Source organism: Gnatocerus cornutus, chromosome 6, assembly GCF_029298725.1.
Source record: "Gnatocerus cornutus isolate USDA-ARS CGAHR chromosome 6, icGnaCorn1.1, whole genome shotgun sequence".
In the NCBI taxonomy this organism is placed as follows: domain Eukaryota; kingdom Metazoa; phylum Arthropoda; class Insecta; order Coleoptera; family Tenebrionidae; genus Gnatocerus; species Gnatocerus cornutus.
This window is the reverse complement of record NC_142238.1, coordinates 10,298,361-10,318,381: the sequence shown is the minus strand read 5'-3', so window position 1 is coordinate 10,318,381 and position 20,021 is coordinate 10,298,361. Positions and strand designations below refer to the sequence as shown.

Below are 20,021 nucleotides of genomic sequence, written 5' to 3'. Positions count from 1 at the left end.
AAGAAGGGGAAATGGTACACCTATAAACACATGCTGTCTCCCTTCAGTTTATTCCAAACCTTTTACTTTAATAACAACCTTTCTACGTCAGTAGCGTTATTATAAAAGTAGCAACCAGCATAAACAATTATTATTCGCAACGTGTAGTCTTTTAGTGTATCCACATGGCAAGTAAAGATAATTTAACAGCCGTGTTATACGGTATTGAGGACATCCGTTTGGTAAGTCAACAAACCTGTGAGCAAGTAAAAAACGTTTTTTTCAGGAACAAAGAGCAGTCCCAGTTCCTAAAGACCACCGTAAGTACATTAAAAAATGTTCGAACAAAGATAAATTTACAAATTACAGAGGTTTTGCTTCGGATGGAATCTGTGGGTATTTGTGGCTCCGATGTCCATTATCTGGTCAGTGGTAGAATCGGACCTTTTGTTGTAGAAAAACCAATGATAATCGGTAAAAAATAGCCATGACTTTGTTTACAGAAAGATAAAAACCCTTTTCTAGGTCATGAGGCTTCGGGAACAGTGGTACAAGTCGGGAAAAACGTCACAAACCTCAAACCTGGTAAATTTCGTAAATTCATAACTCTTTTTTATTGAAAAATTATTAGGTGATCGAGTAGCGATTGAACCTGGAGTTGGTTGCAGGACCTGCTCTTATTGCAAAGAAGGGAATTACCATCTCTGTGCCGATATGGTTTTCTGTGCGACACCACCTGTTGATGGAAATTTATCAAGATTCTACGTCCACGATGCTGATTTTTGTTACAAGTGAGTAAGCCGTTTTAATGGTTTTTATTGCGATAAATAGAACCAAGGTCGAATTAATAAAACGCAATACAATGGAAATGCAAATACGGCATATTTGTTAAAGTTAATTATTTTTATTATTAATGTATTCTTTAATGCAAATTAGAGCGTGTGGGTAAAAACATATTTGTTTAAAGTATAAATACATATAACACAAACAAACAACTGCAAACATTTTACTTAGATCTGTTCATTCTTTCCAGGCTCCCTAACAATGTCAGCCTTGATGAAGGCGCCCTAATGGAACCTCTCGCCGTAGGTGTGCACGCTTGCAAACGCGCGAACGTCCGCTTCGGCGATGTGGTTCTTATCTTAGGTGCTGGTCCTATTGGTCTCGTTACGCTGCTCTCTGCAAAAGCTATGGGTGCCACAAAAACCATAATAACCGATATAGTTGCTGGTCGCCTAACCAAAGCCAAAGAATTAGGTGCGGACCATACCGTCCTCATTGAAAAAAACATGTCAGAACAAGACATTATTACAAAAATAAAACAACTTCTAGGAGAAGAACCCAACATTAGTCTTGATTGTACTGGAGCAGAACAATGCGTTAGAGTGGCTGTGCAGGTTGGGACTCACTAAATTTTGAACTGCTCTTAGAGAAGTTTACAGGTTACGAAAAGTGGAGGAGTAGTTACTTTGGTTGGTTTGGGGAAATTTGAGATGAATTTGCCTCTAACTAGTGCTCTTATTCGCGAAGTTGATGTTAGAGGAGTGTTTCGCTACAACAACGAGTAAGATAGTTTACGCTTCTTGAACTTTTTCTTACAGTTTGGCATTTGCAGCTATCCCACGGCTATTGAAATGGTGAAGAGTGGGAAAGCAAATGTTAAATCATTGATTACTCATCATTATAAGATCGAAGACACTGTTAAAGCTTTCGAAACGGCCAAATCTGGCGAAGGGAACCCAATCAAGATTTTGATCCATGCCAATCGTGAGTGGAAGTGTTGAGAGTTTTGTGAAAATAATTTTATTAGGAATAAAATGTATTATTTGTAGTTTTATCTAATTATTATTATTATTATTGTTCTATTTTTGAAGCTCAGATTTGCTTATTTTCAATTGCGAGCTGAACTAAAATAGACCCAAACTATGACACTACAAGTTTGTGTATTTTATTAAAAAATGTAAAGAAGCCAAACTAATGTTTTTATTTAAATAAGGTGATAAAATTTGATGGCTTCATTTGTTAAGTAACCTTGAAGATTTGTATTTTTATCACAGTTGTCCCAACAAACGTAAAATTTGTATTTGTATTAACTTGATTAGTTAGATGCATGCAAATTGATTAGAAAGTCAAAAACCGTGACCTTACTTAAGCGCATAATTTGTCTTCTCAAAACTACGAGTCTAAAATTTTATAATTTCGTAAAATTTTCCCTAATCAATTAAATTTTGTCAAAGGTCGACTTTTACTTCTTCATTTAACCCGAACACGTAGCATTTAAGTGGAGATGTTGAATTATACAAATTGATAAAATCTACACAGACCTTACACGTGATTTGTTTTTTCGGAGAGATGGTGAGATTTTCTTTTATCTTTTTCTTTCTCTAATAAAGGAACTGGAATTAAAAAGTAACAAAAAATAGCAATGAATGTCTTCGTCAACTCGATGGATGCCTACAATTTACAAACAATTTCAGTACCTTGAATTATTATCAAGGATCAATACTTCAGATTTAATAAACTTACTAAAATGAGAAAAAAAATACAATTCTTGCTTTGACTCACGTCTGAATTTTTTTATTCGTCCTGAAAAATATATTTTTTTTAATTTGCAACAAACCGTTTAAAGCAGTAACCTACTCAATTTTTTTATTTAAATGAATCACAATAAAACGTCTTTCTTTCTAGAATTTTCATATTTGGCTCAATTAATAAACAAATCTAAATCTCATTATTGTAGAATTAAAACCACCGGAATTTTTCGTGATTCTGTAATATTGTTTTGATACACATAGGTACGCGTAGAGTGAAAATGTTGCGCCCTACAAGAGCATCTCAATCATGATAACATAACATTGATAACTTTGTGGTGTTAATCAAAATCACGTTCTCTTCCATCTGTATCATTTTTTTCATTAATGACTGAGCTACTTATAATCTTTATTATTATTTACATTAGAAAATTTTTAGGTACCGATATTTATTACATAAAAATTTTATTTAATCGTTGGTGATAAAAAGATCTAAGCTGTAGAATGTGTCACAAACTTTCCACAATTTATAAACATTTGTTAGATAACATAGTCATATTGTTCACAAAATGGATGCTATTAACGCAAGCAAGAAACGTTATCGCTTAACATTATGCGCACAATTGGAGGACACTCAAATGAGACAAAAATTTAATAACATTGACTAGATGCAATATAATAAAAGATAGTTAGATAACTGGCGCCTAAATTACTCGTCACTATGTAAATTTTAGTAAACATGATAAAGACAATATTGTTTATATTTATGTATAAAACAGACTTTTCCTAAGACTGCGTGAATATGTGAATTAATTAATACGGTAAACGGCTTAAATCTATCATAATTTTGTCAAGATAATAGAAAAATCTTTTATTTCATTCATAAATTGAAGATAAAACATTGAGAAACGTTTAAATAAGTGTTTATCCAATTTTTGATAGAAAATTAATAGTTAATGCCCATCAATTAATCCGAATAATCTCCCTCCACTTCGAAGTACATTTTACTCTGTCAACAGCTCATATTACGTCAATACTATTTTGTTATAAAATAAGCATATCCCTATCAAAACATTTATAATTTAAGAAGTGTTTGTTTGGTGTGCTTCGAGGTGTATTCAGTGTTTAGATGGCGAGCAAAGATAACTTAACAGCCGTTTTGTACGGTATTGAGGACATTCGTTTGGTAAGTTAAAAAACTTATTGGTAGAACCAAAACCAAGAATATTTTTTAGGAACAACGACCAATTCCCGTGCCCAAAGACAATCGTAAGTACTGAAAGACATACAAAGGAATGAGAACATTTTTTTTTTTTCATTGTAGAGGTCTTACTCCGAATGGAATCGGTGGGCATTTGTGGCTCCGATGTACATTATCTAGTCCGTGGCAGAATTGGGCCTTTCATTGTACAAAAACCCATGATTATCGGTAAAGATATCAATGACCTTGTTCGTATAAAAAAATTCTTTTATAGGCCACGAAGCTTCAGGGACTGTAGTACAAGTCGGGAAAAACGTCACTGATCTTAAACCCGGTAATGAACACAACGAACAGAAAATACTTATTAAATAAGACATTTGTAATAGGTGATCGGGTTGCAATCGAACCTGGAGTTGGCTGTCGGACTTGCTCTTTTTGTAAAGATGGAAACTATCATCTTTGCGCTGATATGATCTTCTGTGCGACTCCTCCTATTGACGGAAATCTCTCCAGGTTCTACGTTCACGACGCCGACTTTTGTTTCAAGTAAGATAATATTTACTTTTTTTATGTAAATTGTGATTGTGATACGCAAAAAGAACCAAGGTCGACGAATAACTGAAAATGCAAATAATATAGTCACTTGTAAATTACTGTATTAAATGATTGTTTATGCCAGGCTTCCGGACAACGTTAGCTTGGACGAAGGAGCCCTAATGGAGCCTTTATCTGTCGGTGTCCACGCTTGCAAACGCGCCAACGTCCGCTTCGGAGATGTGGTCCTCATCCTCGGCGCTGGCCCTATCGGTCTCGTCACTTTGCTCGCTGCAAAAGCTATGGGAGCTACAAAGGCTATCATAACTGACATAGTCGCTAGTCGTCTTACCAAAGCCAAAGAATTAGGCGCCGATTACACACTACATATTCAAAACAGTATGTCAGAGGAAGACATCATTTCAAAAATTAAACAACTCCTGGGAGAAGAACCCAACATTAGTTTGGACTGTACTGGAGCTGAACAGTGTGTTCGAGTAGCTGTCCAGGTTACGAAAAGTGGAGGAGTCGTTACTTTGGTTGGCTTAGGAAAATTTGAAATGAATTTACCTTTAACTAGCGCTCTTATTCGGGAAGTTGATGTCAGGGGAGTCTTTCGGTACAATAATGAGTAAGATTTTTTTCTGTTGGTGGGGGGGGGGCTAAATTCATGATCATGTTATTTCAGTTATCCTACAGCTATTGAGATGGTTAAGACTGGTAAAGCAAATGTTAAGGAACTGATTACGCATCACTACAAAATTGAAGATACTGTGAAAGCCTTCGAGAGGGCGAAAAGTGGTGAAGGCAACCCTATCAAGATCATAATTCATGCCAATCCGAACTGGAAACCGTGATCACTGTCAAAAATGTGTATTTTCCACAATAAAAACTATTCTAGTACTTACATGCAATTGTTGAAAACCTTTTATTCACTATATCAAACATTTTAACCAAGACTTGACGAATGCCATAATCGACCAAGACCGAGAAAGCAGAATCGTAACTGCTGCCGCGCCGCAAGAAGGACCGTTTTTTCACTTTATTATCTCCAAAAATACCTTATAAGCACCTTAATTAGTCAGATAAAGTGACGTTTATATAACAATAACAAATAACAAATTTTATCGAAACATGATGATTAAGATGTATCTAATACCTTTGTATGCTTACGTGTAAAGTACATCATAATAGTGATGATACAAATAATTCATAATAACATAGTTACTGTTTCATAATAGCATAGTTACCATCTCATAATAGCACAGTTGCCATTAATCCATAATATTCAACGTTTTTATGCAAACGAAAGCAACTCCAAAGACCAAAATTAAAGACATTCTGAAGATCTGCATTTATTTATATTAATTCTAACATAAAATATCTTGGAAAATGCTTTTCTCGCTGTTTCATCGCGTTCAAAACTTCCGTCAAAAATTGGAAATTTGCAGAACTGTTGAGTGGTAACATTGCCACCTTCGTCCATGTTTCGATAAAGCTTTGTATTTACTACGGATATTAAGTAATTCATAAAAAACTCGGACGTTAACAAGTAACGTCCTCGTTCATTATGAATTACTTAATATCCTTCTCAAATAAATAGCTATAATTTCGTAATTTTATTAGGAACACTTTTTTATTCAAAATAATTGTTAAGGATTGAAAACAGATGAAATCATGGTTACACAGTAAATGGCAAAATATGTCAATTTGTGCGAATGCCAGTGTCAAAATTTTGTAGTTCTTTAAAAAAAATACCAAAAGATGTTTTTTATACGCCTTGGACGTGGTATCAGAAATTTCTCATCAAAGTAAGCGTCAGACTTTTGCCATTTTCTATTAATTAAATAATATCAGTAAAAAGGGCAGAATATTCAACCCAGAGCTTTTCTATTTTTAATAAATATATAATACGACTAATATTTTTAGATGTTCTTCTAAGAGCAAATCTGAAAACTTATCCGCCGTTATCTACGCTAAAAACGAGCTCAAATTAGTGAGTACAAATTTTTTTCAACTTTTACACCGTGTTAACTTTTAGGAAACTAGACCAATTTCTAAACCCCAAGACCATCGTAAGTAGAAATAAAAACAATAAGATTGTGTAATTGCGTATCTTATAGAAGTACTGTTGCAAATGGAATCTGTAGGCATATGTGGTTCCGACGTGCACTTTTTATATGACGGGCAACTCGGCCCATACAAAATAGAAAAACCAATGGTGACCGGTATGTACAAACTCCACATTAACAATCTGTCATAGTAAAAATCTGCAGGTCACGAAGCAGCCGGTACCGTGCTTGAAATAGGAAAAAACGTGAAAACTCTGAAACCCGGTAAAATTCTAAAATTCTAACAATATCATAATGGTAAAACCAACAGGCGATCGCGTGGCTATAGAACCTGGAAAAGGCTGCAGAATGTGCAACTATTGTAAAGAAGGAAGATATCACTTATGCCCAGATATGATTTTTTGTGCAAATCCTCCTTACGATGGCAATTTATCCAGATACTTTGTCCACGATGCAGACTTTTGCTTCAAGTAATAAAATCAGCTAGTTTTGTTACTTTTATTAACGCAATCGCAGATTACCAGATCATTTGAGCCTCGATGAAGGTGCTCTTATGGAACCACTAGCTGTGGGTGTACATTCTTGCAAAAAAGGAAATATTAAAGTTGGTGACGTTGTGTTAGTTATGGGTGCTGGTCCCATTGGGCTCGTGAGCATGTTAGCTGCGAAAGCAATGGGCGCCTCGACTGTTCTAATGACAGGTAAACACGAAAATCCGCCACAATTTTTTTTTATGTTGGGCCGTTTATAGACATCTTGGATTTCCGATTAGAAAAAGCTAAATTGTTGGGAGCAGACTGTGTCTACAAAATGAGTAAAGATGTTCCAGACAACCAAACTGTTGATGATATCAAAAAAATGTTGGGCGAAGATCCTCATGTTTCTATAGACTGTACAGGGCTACTACACCCAACCAGAATTTCACTTCAAGTAAAAATTTTTGTTAGTTAACACGATTATAATGATTTTTTAAGGTTACTAGAACTGGAGGTATTGTGGTCTTAACAGGAATGGCAGAAAATGAGATGAATTTACCAATAGTCGATTCGGTTTTCCGGGAAGTCGATATCAAAGGCGTTTTTAGATATAATAACGAGTACATTAAAAAAACAGCATACGGAATTTTAATGTTTTATTTTTAGTTACCCTACTGCTATTGCAATGGTTGAAACTGGAAGAGCTAAGGTAAAACCTTTAATTACGCACCATTTTAAGATTGAGGATGCAAAAACGGCTTTCGAAACGGCAAAGACAAGAAAGGGAAATCCTATCAAAATTATGATTCATCCTAACCCACAATGGAGTGAGAGTAATCAATAAAAATTTTTATTTAGAACGACAATTTTTTGTTTTGGTTTACTACAAACAATTTACATAAGCTGTAAAGAGAATTCTTTCAGTTTCTTTCATCTATCCTTTTCGTAACATTGCTGAACAACCTTTTGTCTTCATAGTGTCCTATTTCCACGTTATCTAATATAATCGTAATGTCAAGCAAATCACATTCGTTTTCTTGTAGTTTATAGTGATTCAACAGAAATCAGAAAATTTGACGCTGACTAGGTAAAGGAAAAAACAAATCAATTAATATAAAAAACACTCAAAACCATTTATAAAATTGTTCATCATTCATATTTGCAATCGTTGTAGAGAGTTCTACTCGCAACTACACCACCGCTTCTTCCACCGGATCCTCAACTGGTTCAGGTATACAGTGAAATTGGTGTCTAATTCTCACGTTTTTAATAGGAAGGGCTTTTACTTGCCTCTACACAAAAACAAGTTCTACAAGAAGTGGGGCACGGTAATAATAAATTAGTTATAATGCTTCTTCCGTTTAGCGTACATTCCATCAGGCAGCTGGTACTACTACGACGAGTACGATGCAAGAGGTGAGTAATGAATGACAGGAGCTTGGTATAGTAAATATAAAAATGAATCGAATCAGACAGTTTGCATTTATCCCAAAAATTTTGAGGTGTTCCTGTAGTTACCGGACATTGTAGGAGTATTTTTTTCTGCCCCTTAGTCGCTTCTGCCAATTTTTTATTAATCAATGAGCCAACAAATTACAAGTAAAAATTCCCTTTCATCATCACACACACTAAAAAGGCGTTTGAGTACAACTATAAATTTAGACCTTTTCACCACGTGAAGTAAAACCACTTGTTATCTCTTTATCAACAAATTTCCGTGTTCAACATGCGCGTCCTGAGAGAGACAGGCAGTTTTCCTATCGTTCGTCGACAGAGTTGAATTTCCAATCGGATCAATGGCCGATGACCGATCAGAGGCTAAATAACATCTGATTTGGTCCATCAGGAGAACATGAACGGCTAGAGGTAACCTTTAAGCCGCCAATATTTCCGATAACTTCGCATCAATTGATTCAACGCGCATTCTGTCAGAAATGTATTGTTTATTGAAATTGGCACCGATTCAGATTAATTTTAGCATGTAAACTGAACGGGGATTCGTGATTATGTTACTGAGACTTCATTTCACTCTCTCGCACATGGAAAATACAAATGAATGTGTTACTTTATTTCAAATAACTTTTGTCGAGAGATAGAGAATGCTATTTGCAGTACTCTTTAGCTTTCTGCTGTCCTGATATTAGGCGGGCCAAGCGAGGAGCTCGCATTCCGTTTCTCGCATTCTTCACGTTATTTTGGTGTGGTAGAATCTACGTAGATGGCGCAAGAAGGGCAATTTTCAAATTTTCCTTGAGCTCCTTATTTTCACACTTTTATGTATTTAAATATAAATTATTTCTCGTTTCATAGTGATTTTTGGAACAGATCAGAATATTCTATTTACACTTGTTTTTTATTGAAATTTGTATCATTATTAAGATTCACAACGTTCGCAAGTAAACAGTTATTTATTTATTATTACAATTTTTGCAGTTTAGCATTTATTATTGCACTCCTTTGTAATAAAAATTAAATAAAGGAATAGATAACAAAAACAAAAAAAATTGGCAGCGGTGGGATTCGAACCCACGCCCCCGAAGAGACTGGTGCCTTAAACCAGCGCCTTAGACCGCTCGGCCACGCTACCTCATGTCTCCGGATTGGTGCATATCAGTGAAAAATGATTAAAGGACTCTTAAAATTGAGATCTAAAAATATCAATTATTTTACTTTTTAAATAAAATCCACTAATGTTCTTTAAATTTTAAATGTCTTAACTAACATTTTTAAATTATTTATGGTACATGTGTACTTTCAAAAATTAATGTTTGTTATAAATAATCCTTCGGACAAAAAACGTTTATTACCGTCACTTTTATCACATTTTTTTTACTTTCACAGATAAGTACGTGTTTGGGCAGACACATTTCAAAAATTGAGTCTCGAGATCTTGAGAATAGTCAATTTCTTTGAAATAAATGGACCCCTCAAAAATGGGGCTGTTTATCTCGTCTGAGTTTGTAAATTGACTTTTTTGATTGGCTCCATGGACAAGATTTTAAAGAGAAACAAAATAATCAAAAAGTTATCTGAAATTATTACGAAAAATGATCAGAAAATCCTCAATGTCACTAGTCGTAAATTCAGTTTTACTTTCGGACAATGCTCTTTTATAACTTTACCTTCATTTATTAGATACCTACACTTGAATAAATCACTTGCAAAGAATCGAAAACGTCCCCAGCCAATATCATCCAAATTTGAACAATTCAGCGCTCTTACTTTACCCCGATTATTGTTAAATTGACAGAAACTCCTTTAACAAGTTTTTTGCTACTTGTTTTCATTGTTTTCTCAACTTTCCGATGATTTTCACTGACATTGACAATTAATTGGCTCAACGAGATTTCTGAATATTTTAGTTCTGGCTACCGCTCCAAACTCATTGAAAACTATTATCCCCTGTTACTTTTGTATTTAATTCGGATCCTTGCTGTATAAATCAAATTTAAAGAGACTTGTGTTTTTGATAAGTTGCTTGTAGTTAACTGTGCCAACTTACAAAGTTGCAAGGCGGCAGTTAACATAAAATGAAATTTTAAGAGTACCTACCTATACCAAAATACAATTATTGTACAAGAAAACTCAAATCTTTTAAATTTTCAAAGGTTTGTAGCGTTGGTAATTACTGTAGTCAGATAACAATAGCATGACATTCGAGAGATTTTCTGTTTTTGACATGAATATTATTAACTCTGCTCAGTTACAAGAACTATTTAAAGCCGAGTTTGTTCATGTTTCTTAAAATTGAAATTTTAATTACATTCCGAAAATGTTGTTTCAAAAACAAGCGTAACTACATCGACCCACATGTCTTGGATTCGAAAAACATAAACACATAACATCATATAATTGCGGTAAAATTATTCATATTATGCTTATTGTTATTACACGTTAAAGTCCAAGTCAAGAATAGTTGTATGAGTAAACACATTTTGAGAAGGCACGTCTGTGCTTTGAAACCATTTTATAAATAGATAATCTGCCTACAACAAAAAAAGAAACCGTCATAGAATTAAAATAACATTTTGTAACTATTTTGGAGTGTCACATTAGTGATTAATAGTCACAACACTAAGCAGAAAATAATTTATAATTTTGAGTAGGCAAACGGACATAGGTGGGCAAGATTATTGACTCGCCGGCAAATAAAAAAAATGAAAAATTAGAAAAGCATTAGAAGAAAAATTAGAAGAGCACAAGTTTTATTGTTTATTTTAAATGATATTTGCTATTTAACACAAGCTTTAGCAAGTTTGGCTTGTTTGTTTGACCTCAATTTTCTTTATATAATTGTTCTAGATTTCATAATTGCGATCAAAATAAGAATGCCAAAAAATAAAAATTATTGTTATTACTAAATTGTTAATTAATAATAATTGAATCGTTTTGTAACGGAAGTGTGTTAGCCATAACTGTGCCTCAACAGTAGGTGACTTGTCATAATTTCTACGTTTTATTCTGAAAATGGACATAGAGATTGCATCTTTGTTTTTCTGGGCGCATTACAAAAAGGACACTTTCGGACTTTCTAATATAACCATTTGGCCACGAATATTATTATTCTGTGCATATTTTGGCCCCAAATCAATAAATCAAGCGTTGAAAATCCACAAATGCCAAGTCACACTCACAAATTTTCGAAAATTTCGTCACAGACCTACGACCACGATGACTAAGGGATCTAAGTTTTGTTTGATTGGGCAGTGTGGGCGTACTTTCCGCGACGCCACTGTAAATGGATCACTATAAGAACGGTCCGGTTCAAAATATACGTAGTTAACCTGCAAACCTCTGATCTTCACAGTGTTAAGGTGATAATATCAGTGAACAGTTTTTAGAAACATGCCTGGACCATCGAGACCTTTGTGGCAGGTATGTTTAAATAAATTTGCAAAGTTTCAACAATTTATTTCAATGTCAAGAAACGTGTTTACTTTTACTTTTTATTAACAAAATTGTACAATTTCTAGTCACTAATAAATAAAACTAAAATGAAACATGTAATGAGGGGTGATTTTTGTAAAAAATGTGATAAACTTCTGAACCGTGTGAATCATCGCGTTCTAAGTTTAAATTTTGTTTATGATTGGTGGAATGGTGGAAATATTTCAGGAGCGCAGGAAAGTGTGTCGATTTTCTAAATTTAATCTACCGAACACGAAACGAAATCTCAATTTTCTATATCTCCGATAAAATAATCGGCTGGAATGTTATCAAAGACTTTTCGTAAAATATCAATCATTATGTCTTCTATCGTTTTCGAAAGAATGGGATTGAGAGAATCCGCCACAGGGCGCCAATTCGCGTTCAGATACGCGTTTGTTGAATCCTCTGCAAACAAGAATTAACTTTTGTGTTACAAATTTTCCCAAAATTACCTAAAGCTTTAATTCCGTCGAACAAATTGTGCATGTACAACCTCAGACCTCCGATACTGAATTTCACGTGGACAGCAGTGACGTTGAAGAAGTGGAAGCCTTCCCGCTTCTCGAGAATGACGTCGCTTTTAGCAACAATGTCGATATTTTCTGCAAAAAACAACTCATAATCTACATTGGCAGCTTTCCTGGTATATTTCTTGCCCAAATAAACAATACACGGAGAGTAATATCTCCCACACCCATTTTCTCCCGAAAATACTCACTGGCATCGAACCAACAATTTCCTTTCCCCCGAAGCGGGATGACCAAGATACGTCCTAAAAGCTCGTACAAACCATCTATGCGCAACTTCTCGAGTCTCAATTTCGTGAGGAAGTCGTACGTAACGGGATCCACGCTGTTGTACAAAACTTGAGTTTTTCCAAATCCCAGGACGGTGACGTTAGTCAAAGATGCGTTTACTGTGACAGGTCCTCCACCTCCTTGGAGGATCTTTAAAGAAACTACTGTAGTTTGGTTGGATAATTTTCAGGTGATTACGTAATGAAAACTTTCGAATTGAGTTTTGATGAGTTGTGATTAGTTGGTTTTTATCGGCTTTGTTTGCGGGGAAATTTGCGAAATTTGTTACGTGGCAAGGGAATCAATCTTAATTGCAAAAAAAATGGTGTTATGGTGGTTTACACCAAAAACCATTCACTGTTGTCAAATTCTTATTACACAAATCTTGTTGCTCCCTAACATAGACTAAATCGAGTTGTCATGTAATTAATGCTACAAGCTGTGAAAGTGAACACGCAAGTTTGGTAAAAACTCAGCCAAACCAATAACTTAAATTATTTTGAGTATGAACGTTCTATTTTCGTGAAGCGCGAAGAAAAATTAGAGCACAACTGCTGCAAACGAAAGTATAAAAAAGCTCATTTATAAATTGTTTCGTGTTGCTCTTGGCAGTGACCTGCTGGGTCTTACAATCGTAAACATTTATAAAAATTTGGCTTAAAGTAGCCGTTTCTTCCAAAATCTCTTACCTTAATTCTGGGCACTTTCAAGGGATCCAGCGGGTCCAACCCTATCGCGGGCTCCCCATTAGGAATGGCATCAAACAACGACTGAACAGCATGAGTGGAACAATTAATAAATCCCGGTTCGCTTTTCAAGCACGTTTTCACATATCCAGCTGAAAAATCACGTTTTTTTCATATTTTTAACAATTTGAAATACTCACGTTGTTCGATAACTCCCTGCACTATTTGTAAGAAGCACACGATCAAGATACTTCGCAACATGTTGACTTATCTTGAGCTCAGAATCGACTCATATTCAGATAAACTTTCACTAAGTTTCTGCTTTATGAGTCTTTTCTTACATAATTGTCGCAACTAGCACAGAACAGGTAGTGTATGCCATTTTTGTTGGTTTTCCATTTTATGTCTGGACGGTTAAGTGGGGGCCAAAGGAAATCAATAATACTTAATTTTCTTTTGAGTACGTCTCGGCGACACGCGATGCTTGTTATTAAATTATTATTGTAATTTATGTTTAGTTAACTTCCTTCGAGGTTGTCAAATGATTGCTAAACAAGATTGAGTTAAGACTGTTTTAATTACTCCTTAAATTATTATTTAGTTGCGAAATGTCAAAAAAAGGCCTATTCCACCCTTCGATAAATCAAACGTGTGCTCATCTTCCGGGTTATTCGATTTTGAAAAGATTTTCATGTTATTTGATAAGGTAATTTCCGGTTCGTTCGCGATCTGATTTTTACACTTACGTAATACATATTATCTTTGAAGTGTGAAGATACTTTGACCTGCTTTCTCTGTATTTATCATAAATTAACAGACTGTTTTATAGAAAGGAAAGGATTAAAAGGACATGAAAAATGCAGTGAGGTCATTTGGCGGAGGACTATTAGACAAAGCAAAATGTTAATTAAATAATTTTTCTACAGTTTACTTTTAATGAACATGCTCGTAAATTAGTCTATTGTTTTCTCATTGTTTTATGTCGTAAGTACTTTTTGTCACCATGAAATAGTTATCTAAGTACCACATTGCCTCACTATTTTTAATTATGTTACATGTCAACATTTTTTGATTGTATTAGTAAAACGCGATTTCGATAGATTTTTGCCATTCAAGGGTAATAAAAATAACAGAACTATTAACTCACATTCCTACTTAAATTCATTGGGTATTTTGAATACTTTCTGCTTCTATGCATTCTTAAAAATCTTCAGATTAAATCATTTGCAATTTTTTTTAGAATTTCCAGATGCTATAAACTTATGCTTGACTTATGTCATTTGTTTCCTGCAACAATTTTTTTTCCTTATTTACTTTGCTTAAAATAGTTCTATCATAGATTTCGTGGATGCAGATTCTAATTTCTTTTTATTTTGATCTACTAATTAAATATATTATCCTGATCATATTTATCATCTTCTAGGAAATCATCTGGTATAAATTTCTCAATACAAATCACAATTATTTCTTGTTTCCTATAGATTCAAACATCTACTTTCATAATAATCGATAAATTATAATTATCATTAATTTTATAATCGTGAATCCATGTTTTCTCATTGTGTTTACGTAAATAAAAAAATGTAATAAAAAATTAACTGCATTCCTGTTCATTCCAGAAATCTCTTGTGAATCTAAAAAAAGCACCTCGTCTAAATATAAAACTTTACACCTGATGTTCCATTAATTGGCAAAAACTGCTCGGAAATTGCATAAGACGTGGTCTATACCTTCAGTCAATTTAAATTGTAAAATATCAATAAATCAGTACTCATCAAAGTTGTTTTGACTACTTCATGAAGAAAATATAAACAAAAGCATTAATTGTGTAACAAGTTACCAATATTTTCAACCCGAAAGTTCAAGTTCAAGTATTTTTCCTGCTTGAGTGAAAGCTGAGAGCAGAATTCCACATCTTAGAGCAGTTACGTCATTGTAAGAATTCCCATTTAACTACAACTGAGTGAAAATGAAAAAAAATGAAACACAAAACGTAGTAACAATGTATTTTTATAACAGACATTAGTGAAACATAAATAAATTTCATACAATCACATCTTCCTCACTTGATGTATTTCTGCATTAGTGGTTTCGTAGACAAACTATTTTAGTATGCAGCTGTTTGATCTAAAAATACTAAATTTCGGTAGTTGCGCTATGTCAATAGGCAAAGTTATAAAATTAAAGATTACAAAATTTATTTACTCTACTTATAGCCTATGAAGATATAAAAAATAAAAAAAGCTTTGAAGGAGAAAGGAAAAACGACAATTTACATGTGACGAGTGTTGCCAAAACCACCGTGGCCAGATTGAGAAGCGCCCTTATTGTAACCCATTTGTAGGTTCAATTCACCTTCATGGGCTCTCAGTTGCTCCTCTGTAAAGGTTCTTTCGTTCTTATCAGCCATTTTAGGGCCTAGTGAAGGACCCGTGAACTCAGGATGCTTTTGGGTGATGCGACCAAGGGCAAAAAGAGACAAGCAAACCTGAAAAAAATAGTTTAAGGGGGATTCTTACGAAAATAATTAATTATACTTGTGCGACGTTTCGTCGTTCGAACAAGTCCGCAGTTTGGAAAATTTCCTCTTGCGGTAGTCCGTAGTTCTTAGCCGCCGCTTGAAACCGTTGAATGTTTTCCATCAACTGGAAATTCGTTCCTTTGGATTGGATTTTCTTAACACTTCCAGGCGCTAGTTTGTTCATTAAATTGCAAAGAACGACTCCATCGCGGAGGATATCCTCGAATTCCCCTTTTGGAGCGGGTTCGCCGATCACAGCGAAAATCCATTCCAAGACTTGTTTTTCTAAATCTTTATCGCGTTTCTGCAATACAAAATGATGTATTTCCACCGCAACCAACACTTCCAAAAATACACGCCACGGAGTTATTTTTGTGTATGGTGTCATTTCGGAAAATAACGGATATTGAGCCAAGATTGACACCTGTGCGGAGGCTAGTTTTGATAAAGTTTATTCAAAAAGTTGAAAATTGGAAATCGTTTTTCAATCAACAAGTGGGCTGTTTTTACTGACTTTATTGTTAGTAAATTAAAAGTGAGAGGAACAACTTACAGACATGTTGTGGAGTGTATGAATTGGGCGTCGCGACGATACTGACTGAGGCGTCTGTTGCCAGCTGATGGTCTTTATGGGAGGCCCACGCGGGGGCGTCGCACACACACGCTTACGCTTGTTTTTTTCAAATCATTCAGATCTTTACTACCAAGAATTTTGAGCTTTTTTTGACGTTTACAAAGTTGATCGAAAGTGTAGATCCCCACTTTTTCTAGAAGTTTATTACAAGAAAAAGTCTTCAATGTGGATAATGGTCGTAAAACTCTCATTATGTCCAGATTTTACAATTGTGCAGTAAACTTAACATTATGTGATAAATGTCTATTAAGCAACATTAAGCTGTCATCTTCCATAATTATAAATTCAAAATGCAATGGCTTCAACCACAAAAGAGCAGCTCTATTGGAATGCAATTACGACAATAACGAGGAAAATAACAGAAAGTTTCATGCTGCTTTCCAATTTTCTAGTTTTGTTCAGGAAGAAGAGAAAAATGAGCGAACTTTTTTCCTATTGTTTTCTCCGTGGTGAAAAGTGCAATTGACTCGTTTTTCGTACTTGTTATAATTAAAGCAGATATGCAACCAACACTAGCCGCAACTCATTTCTTTCTGCATTTGTATGCATTCTCCCACTCAAAAAAATTCTCGCTAAATAAACGTAGATTCTCGGAACAATATTGAGTAAGACAGTCATGATAACAACATAATTATTAAGATAATGTATGGCGCCTTTTATCTTTTTGACCGCAAACTAATTTCGCAAGGCGCTCAGAATTATACGCGCTCACGACCGTAAAATTAAATTGAAATGTGGTCGATTATACTGACCTAAAAATAATTTTGCACCCAATAACGCTTTCCAAATATTTCCACCAGATGTTGACTTTAATGAAGCTACTAAATTAAAATTAAGTCTGTTCTTTTTCATTTTGTAGGTTGCCGGTAAAAGAGACCCCGAGCAAGAAAAAGAAGCCCAAGCTTGGGTGGAGGCCGTAATTGGCGAAAGATTTCCTCCAGGTGTTCCTTACGAATACGCTCTTCGCGATGGGATCATCCTTTGCAGGTTGATGAATCGCTTAGCTCCTGGTATTATCACGAAAATTAACACATCCGGTGGAGACTACAAGATGATGGACAATCTGAGCCAGTAAGTGTTTGTTTACGATGACTCGGGTGAAGGAGTCTTGGCGAAAACGCAACAACAAAGCGAGCGGTGTGAATGAATTTTTTTAAATTTATGTCCTCCACCTGATTCCATTCATTCTCTTTCAACCGTAGATAAATATCTTAAGTTTAAAGTGTGAAGAAGGGGTATTTTTACATTTATATCAATTTTCTGAAAAATATCTCAATTTAAGCTGGCAGGTTTATATTCAACATTTTATGAGCCAAATCGATTTCCTCTGTTGTTTTGAACTCAATGTGGGGTCCGATGAAGTGACAATAAAATGTAGAATCTTAAAACTGGCTGTTTTAAATTCTAAAAATAAGTCTGTTTTGGCGATTGGGCAATATCCGGATAAGCGCGACCACAAATAACATTGAGTTAAGTGGATTTAAGATTGAAAAGGGTCATTTGTTCAATTCAAGTCTGTGATTTTTCTTTCTACTGTAAAATATTACAGTTAAATTTAACAAGAGAAAAAATATTTTCATTAATCTGTGTCAAGATTTTACAAACGAACGAAATTTTTAAGAGAGTTTTGACTTGAAATATTGTTTTTTGTGCTCAAAGTAGTAAATTTTTGTTTTTTGAACCTCTTACGTAAAGGCAAGGTAAAATCTACCTGAACTGAACATTTATGCAATGACACTGGGAGAGGGCAGTGGTAGGCGTACATATCCCCCATTTTTGAAAGGATTTGCCAAGGATTATTTCGAAAGACCAGCTCAATCAAGTGAGACATTAAATGAAAATTCCTCCTCAACGTTGACGGGTGTTTATATTTCTTGGTGTTATTATCCAAAATATTTTAGACACACCAAAAATATCTTTTTGTATTTATTAATTTGTCGAAAATTAGTTTATTTATTATTGTTTGTTCTTTATTAATTCACAAATAAAGTCAAATAAAAACGTGAAGAAAAAAATGGCCCCCAAATTCGTAGCGTCCACAGAGGAATTAAATTTTAACGTTCATTTGAACAAGGCGACAGCAACAGAAGGATATCTGGTCATGGCACAAGCATATGAGCTTTAAAGTGCTAACCAAAAACCGTCAGAATTTTGTTACAGCACAAATTTAAATCAAGAAATGTCTGTCGAATAAGACCGATAAAATTGTATTTGAAGTTTAGCAGTTCAATTACAGTTATAAATAAGAATTGCATAAATAGTTCATCAGCATAAAAGAGATTTTTTATTTGTTGGACACACGATTTTCATAATCTTATTGATTCCATTCGCCATCAAAAAATGCTTTACTACGGACGAAGTAAATTTTAACTTCTTGTTTAACAGTACGGCAGAAAGACGGAGATATGGCAGTACAACTAATAAACAAACAATTCCAATAATTATTTTAATTGCGTTCTGCTAATCAGAATAAAAATAGAAGTTATAGTACCTAACAATAGAACTGTATTTCTAGAACTACAACTTTTTGCATTATTTTTGAAGCAGCAGGTTTTAGAATTTCGAATTTTGCTCGCTTTCTCTCTGTAAAAATCCTCGTCGGTACTCTCTTCGCAGTTCTGTTTGCCTGATAGTACGAGGAAGCACAGGTATTGTCCTTGGTGCTTAAATTGTCCGTCCCACTTTAAACGGGATCCGTTTGTTCCAATTGTAAATATTTAAAGAAAATGGCCCGTTTGACGATAAGGAACTCGACCAATTGGTACCGTCTACCCATTATAATTTGATCGAATTAGCCGGATTACGCGATTAAATTTTACTTGCTCTACATAAATCATCCAGTATGAAATTGTGCCAGTAGGGTCACAGAAACGCGAAGAGATCTCAACGAAACCAGACTTTCCTGGCGCTGTGGCGCAAACAGGAACAGACTTTTAATGAAAATCGGATAACTAATTAACACAACAAAGGAATCAGTATCATCAACTAGTGCAATCAGTAAATCTAGCATTAGGACTACAGAAAAGCGAACAAGTAACAGAGTTTTGTCTAACTGGTTGCATACTTTCAGGTTTCAGAAGGCTTGCGTGAAATACGGAGTTCCCGATGTCGATCTCTTCCAGAGCACCGATTTGTGGGATCAAAAGAACATTGCTGCCGTGACCATCACTATTTTTGCTATTGGGCGCACGGCTTACAAGCACCCCGAATGGAGAGGACCCTGGTTAGGGCCCAGACCATCTGAAGAAAATAAGAGAGAATTCACAGAGCAGCAGTTGAGAGCTGGAGAGGCTATAATTGGCTTGCAAGCTGGAACAAATAAGGGGGCCTCTCAAGCTGGTCAAAACTTTGGTGCCTCAAGAAAGATTATTTTAGGAAAGTAATTTTTGTACTTAATTTTATGCTATTTATGTACCTTGTGTCCTTGTCGTGTCTAAATGTTCTGGAAGATTAAAATAAAGGAATATTTTTGAATTGGGTCGCCCTAAATCAAACACTTGTAACTTTAGTAAATTTATTGCATGGCTTGTACAGGATTAAACAGCAATAATTACCATGTGGCGAAGTAAAAACATCTCAAAAATAAAATCAGTAAAATTAAAACTTGAACTAAAACGTGATGCATTAGTGTAAAGGCACTTGATAACTTTAGAACATTAGT

General features: G+C 34.7%; 6 protein-coding genes and 1 non-coding gene across 8 annotated transcripts; 4 read left to right on the top strand and 3 right to left on the bottom strand.

The window, feature by feature from the left end:
- The first annotated feature begins 8 nt into the window (after positions 1-8).
- LOC148172777 (sorbitol dehydrogenase-like) lies at positions 9-1,953 on the top strand. 2 transcript variants are annotated; one of them, XM_088039301.1, is made up of 8 exons: positions 9-221; positions 266-299; positions 349-453; positions 505-564; positions 611-770; positions 1,013-1,376; positions 1,422-1,543; positions 1,595-1,953. In XM_088039301.1, exons 1-8 carry the CDS (start codon positions 165-167, stop codon positions 1,761-1,763), a joined length of 1,071 nt encoding a protein of 356 aa, XP_087895427.1. In that variant the 5' UTR covers positions 9-164; the 3' UTR covers positions 1,764-1,953. The 2 variants fall into 2 exon arrangements, with proteins under 2 accessions (XP_087895427.1, XP_087895428.1); XM_088039302.1 differs by having other exon boundaries at positions 12-216.
- A 1,624-nt stretch (positions 1,954-3,577) lies between these two features.
- On the top strand, positions 3,578-5,159 carry LOC148172776 (sorbitol dehydrogenase-like). The gene is made up of 7 exons (XM_088038447.1): positions 3,578-3,696; positions 3,746-3,779; positions 3,835-3,939; positions 3,986-4,045; positions 4,098-4,257; positions 4,391-4,876; positions 4,934-5,159. Exons 1-7 carry the CDS (start codon positions 3,640-3,642, stop codon positions 5,100-5,102), a joined length of 1,071 nt encoding a protein of 356 aa, XP_087894573.1. The 5' UTR covers positions 3,578-3,639; the 3' UTR covers positions 5,103-5,159.
- Positions 5,160-6,009: 850 nt separating this feature from the next.
- Positions 6,010-8,224, top strand: LOC148172775 (sorbitol dehydrogenase-like). The gene is made up of 15 exons (XM_088039797.1): positions 6,010-6,056; positions 6,175-6,241; positions 6,287-6,320; positions 6,369-6,473; positions 6,522-6,581; positions 6,628-6,787; positions 6,834-7,018; positions 7,069-7,247; positions 7,292-7,413; positions 7,460-7,626; positions 7,697-7,785; positions 7,837-7,880; positions 7,968-8,024; positions 8,067-8,121; positions 8,174-8,224. The coding sequence occupies exons 1-15, from the start codon at positions 6,010-6,012 to the stop codon at positions 8,222-8,224; spliced, it is 1,422 nt and encodes a 473-aa protein (XP_087895923.1).
- Positions 8,225-9,298: 1,074 nt separating this feature from the next.
- Positions 9,299-9,380, bottom strand: TRNAL-AAG (transfer RNA leucine (anticodon AAG)). The gene has a single exon. It is a non-coding gene; the product is annotated as a tRNA-Leu (tRNA).
- Positions 9,381-11,513: 2,133 nt separating this feature from the next.
- On the top strand, positions 11,514-19,834 carry LOC148172771 (muscle-specific protein 20-like). Its single transcript, XM_088040015.1, has 3 exons — positions 11,514-11,668; positions 17,220-17,431; positions 19,431-19,834. The coding sequence occupies exons 1-3, from the start codon at positions 11,639-11,641 to the stop codon at positions 19,741-19,743; spliced, it is 555 nt and encodes a 184-aa protein (XP_087896141.1). The 5' UTR covers positions 11,514-11,638; the 3' UTR covers positions 19,744-19,834.
- LOC148172773 (protein takeout-like) lies at positions 11,721-13,633 on the bottom strand. Its single transcript, XM_088040014.1, has 5 exons — positions 13,406-13,633; positions 13,209-13,357; positions 12,441-12,669; positions 12,175-12,324; positions 11,721-12,127 (listed from the first exon to the last, which is right to left on the bottom strand). The coding sequence occupies exons 1-5, from the start codon at positions 13,464-13,466 to the stop codon at positions 11,967-11,969; spliced, it is 750 nt and encodes a 249-aa protein (XP_087896140.1). The 5' UTR covers positions 13,467-13,633; the 3' UTR covers positions 11,721-11,966.
- On the bottom strand, positions 15,197-16,370 carry LOC148172772 (myophilin). Its single transcript, XM_088040016.1, has 3 exons — positions 16,280-16,370; positions 15,743-16,030; positions 15,197-15,693 (listed from the first exon to the last, which is right to left on the bottom strand). Exons 1-3 carry the CDS (start codon positions 16,283-16,285, stop codon positions 15,478-15,480), a joined length of 510 nt encoding a protein of 169 aa, XP_087896142.1. The 5' UTR covers positions 16,286-16,370; the 3' UTR covers positions 15,197-15,477.
- Positions 19,835-20,021: the final 187 nt, after the last annotated feature.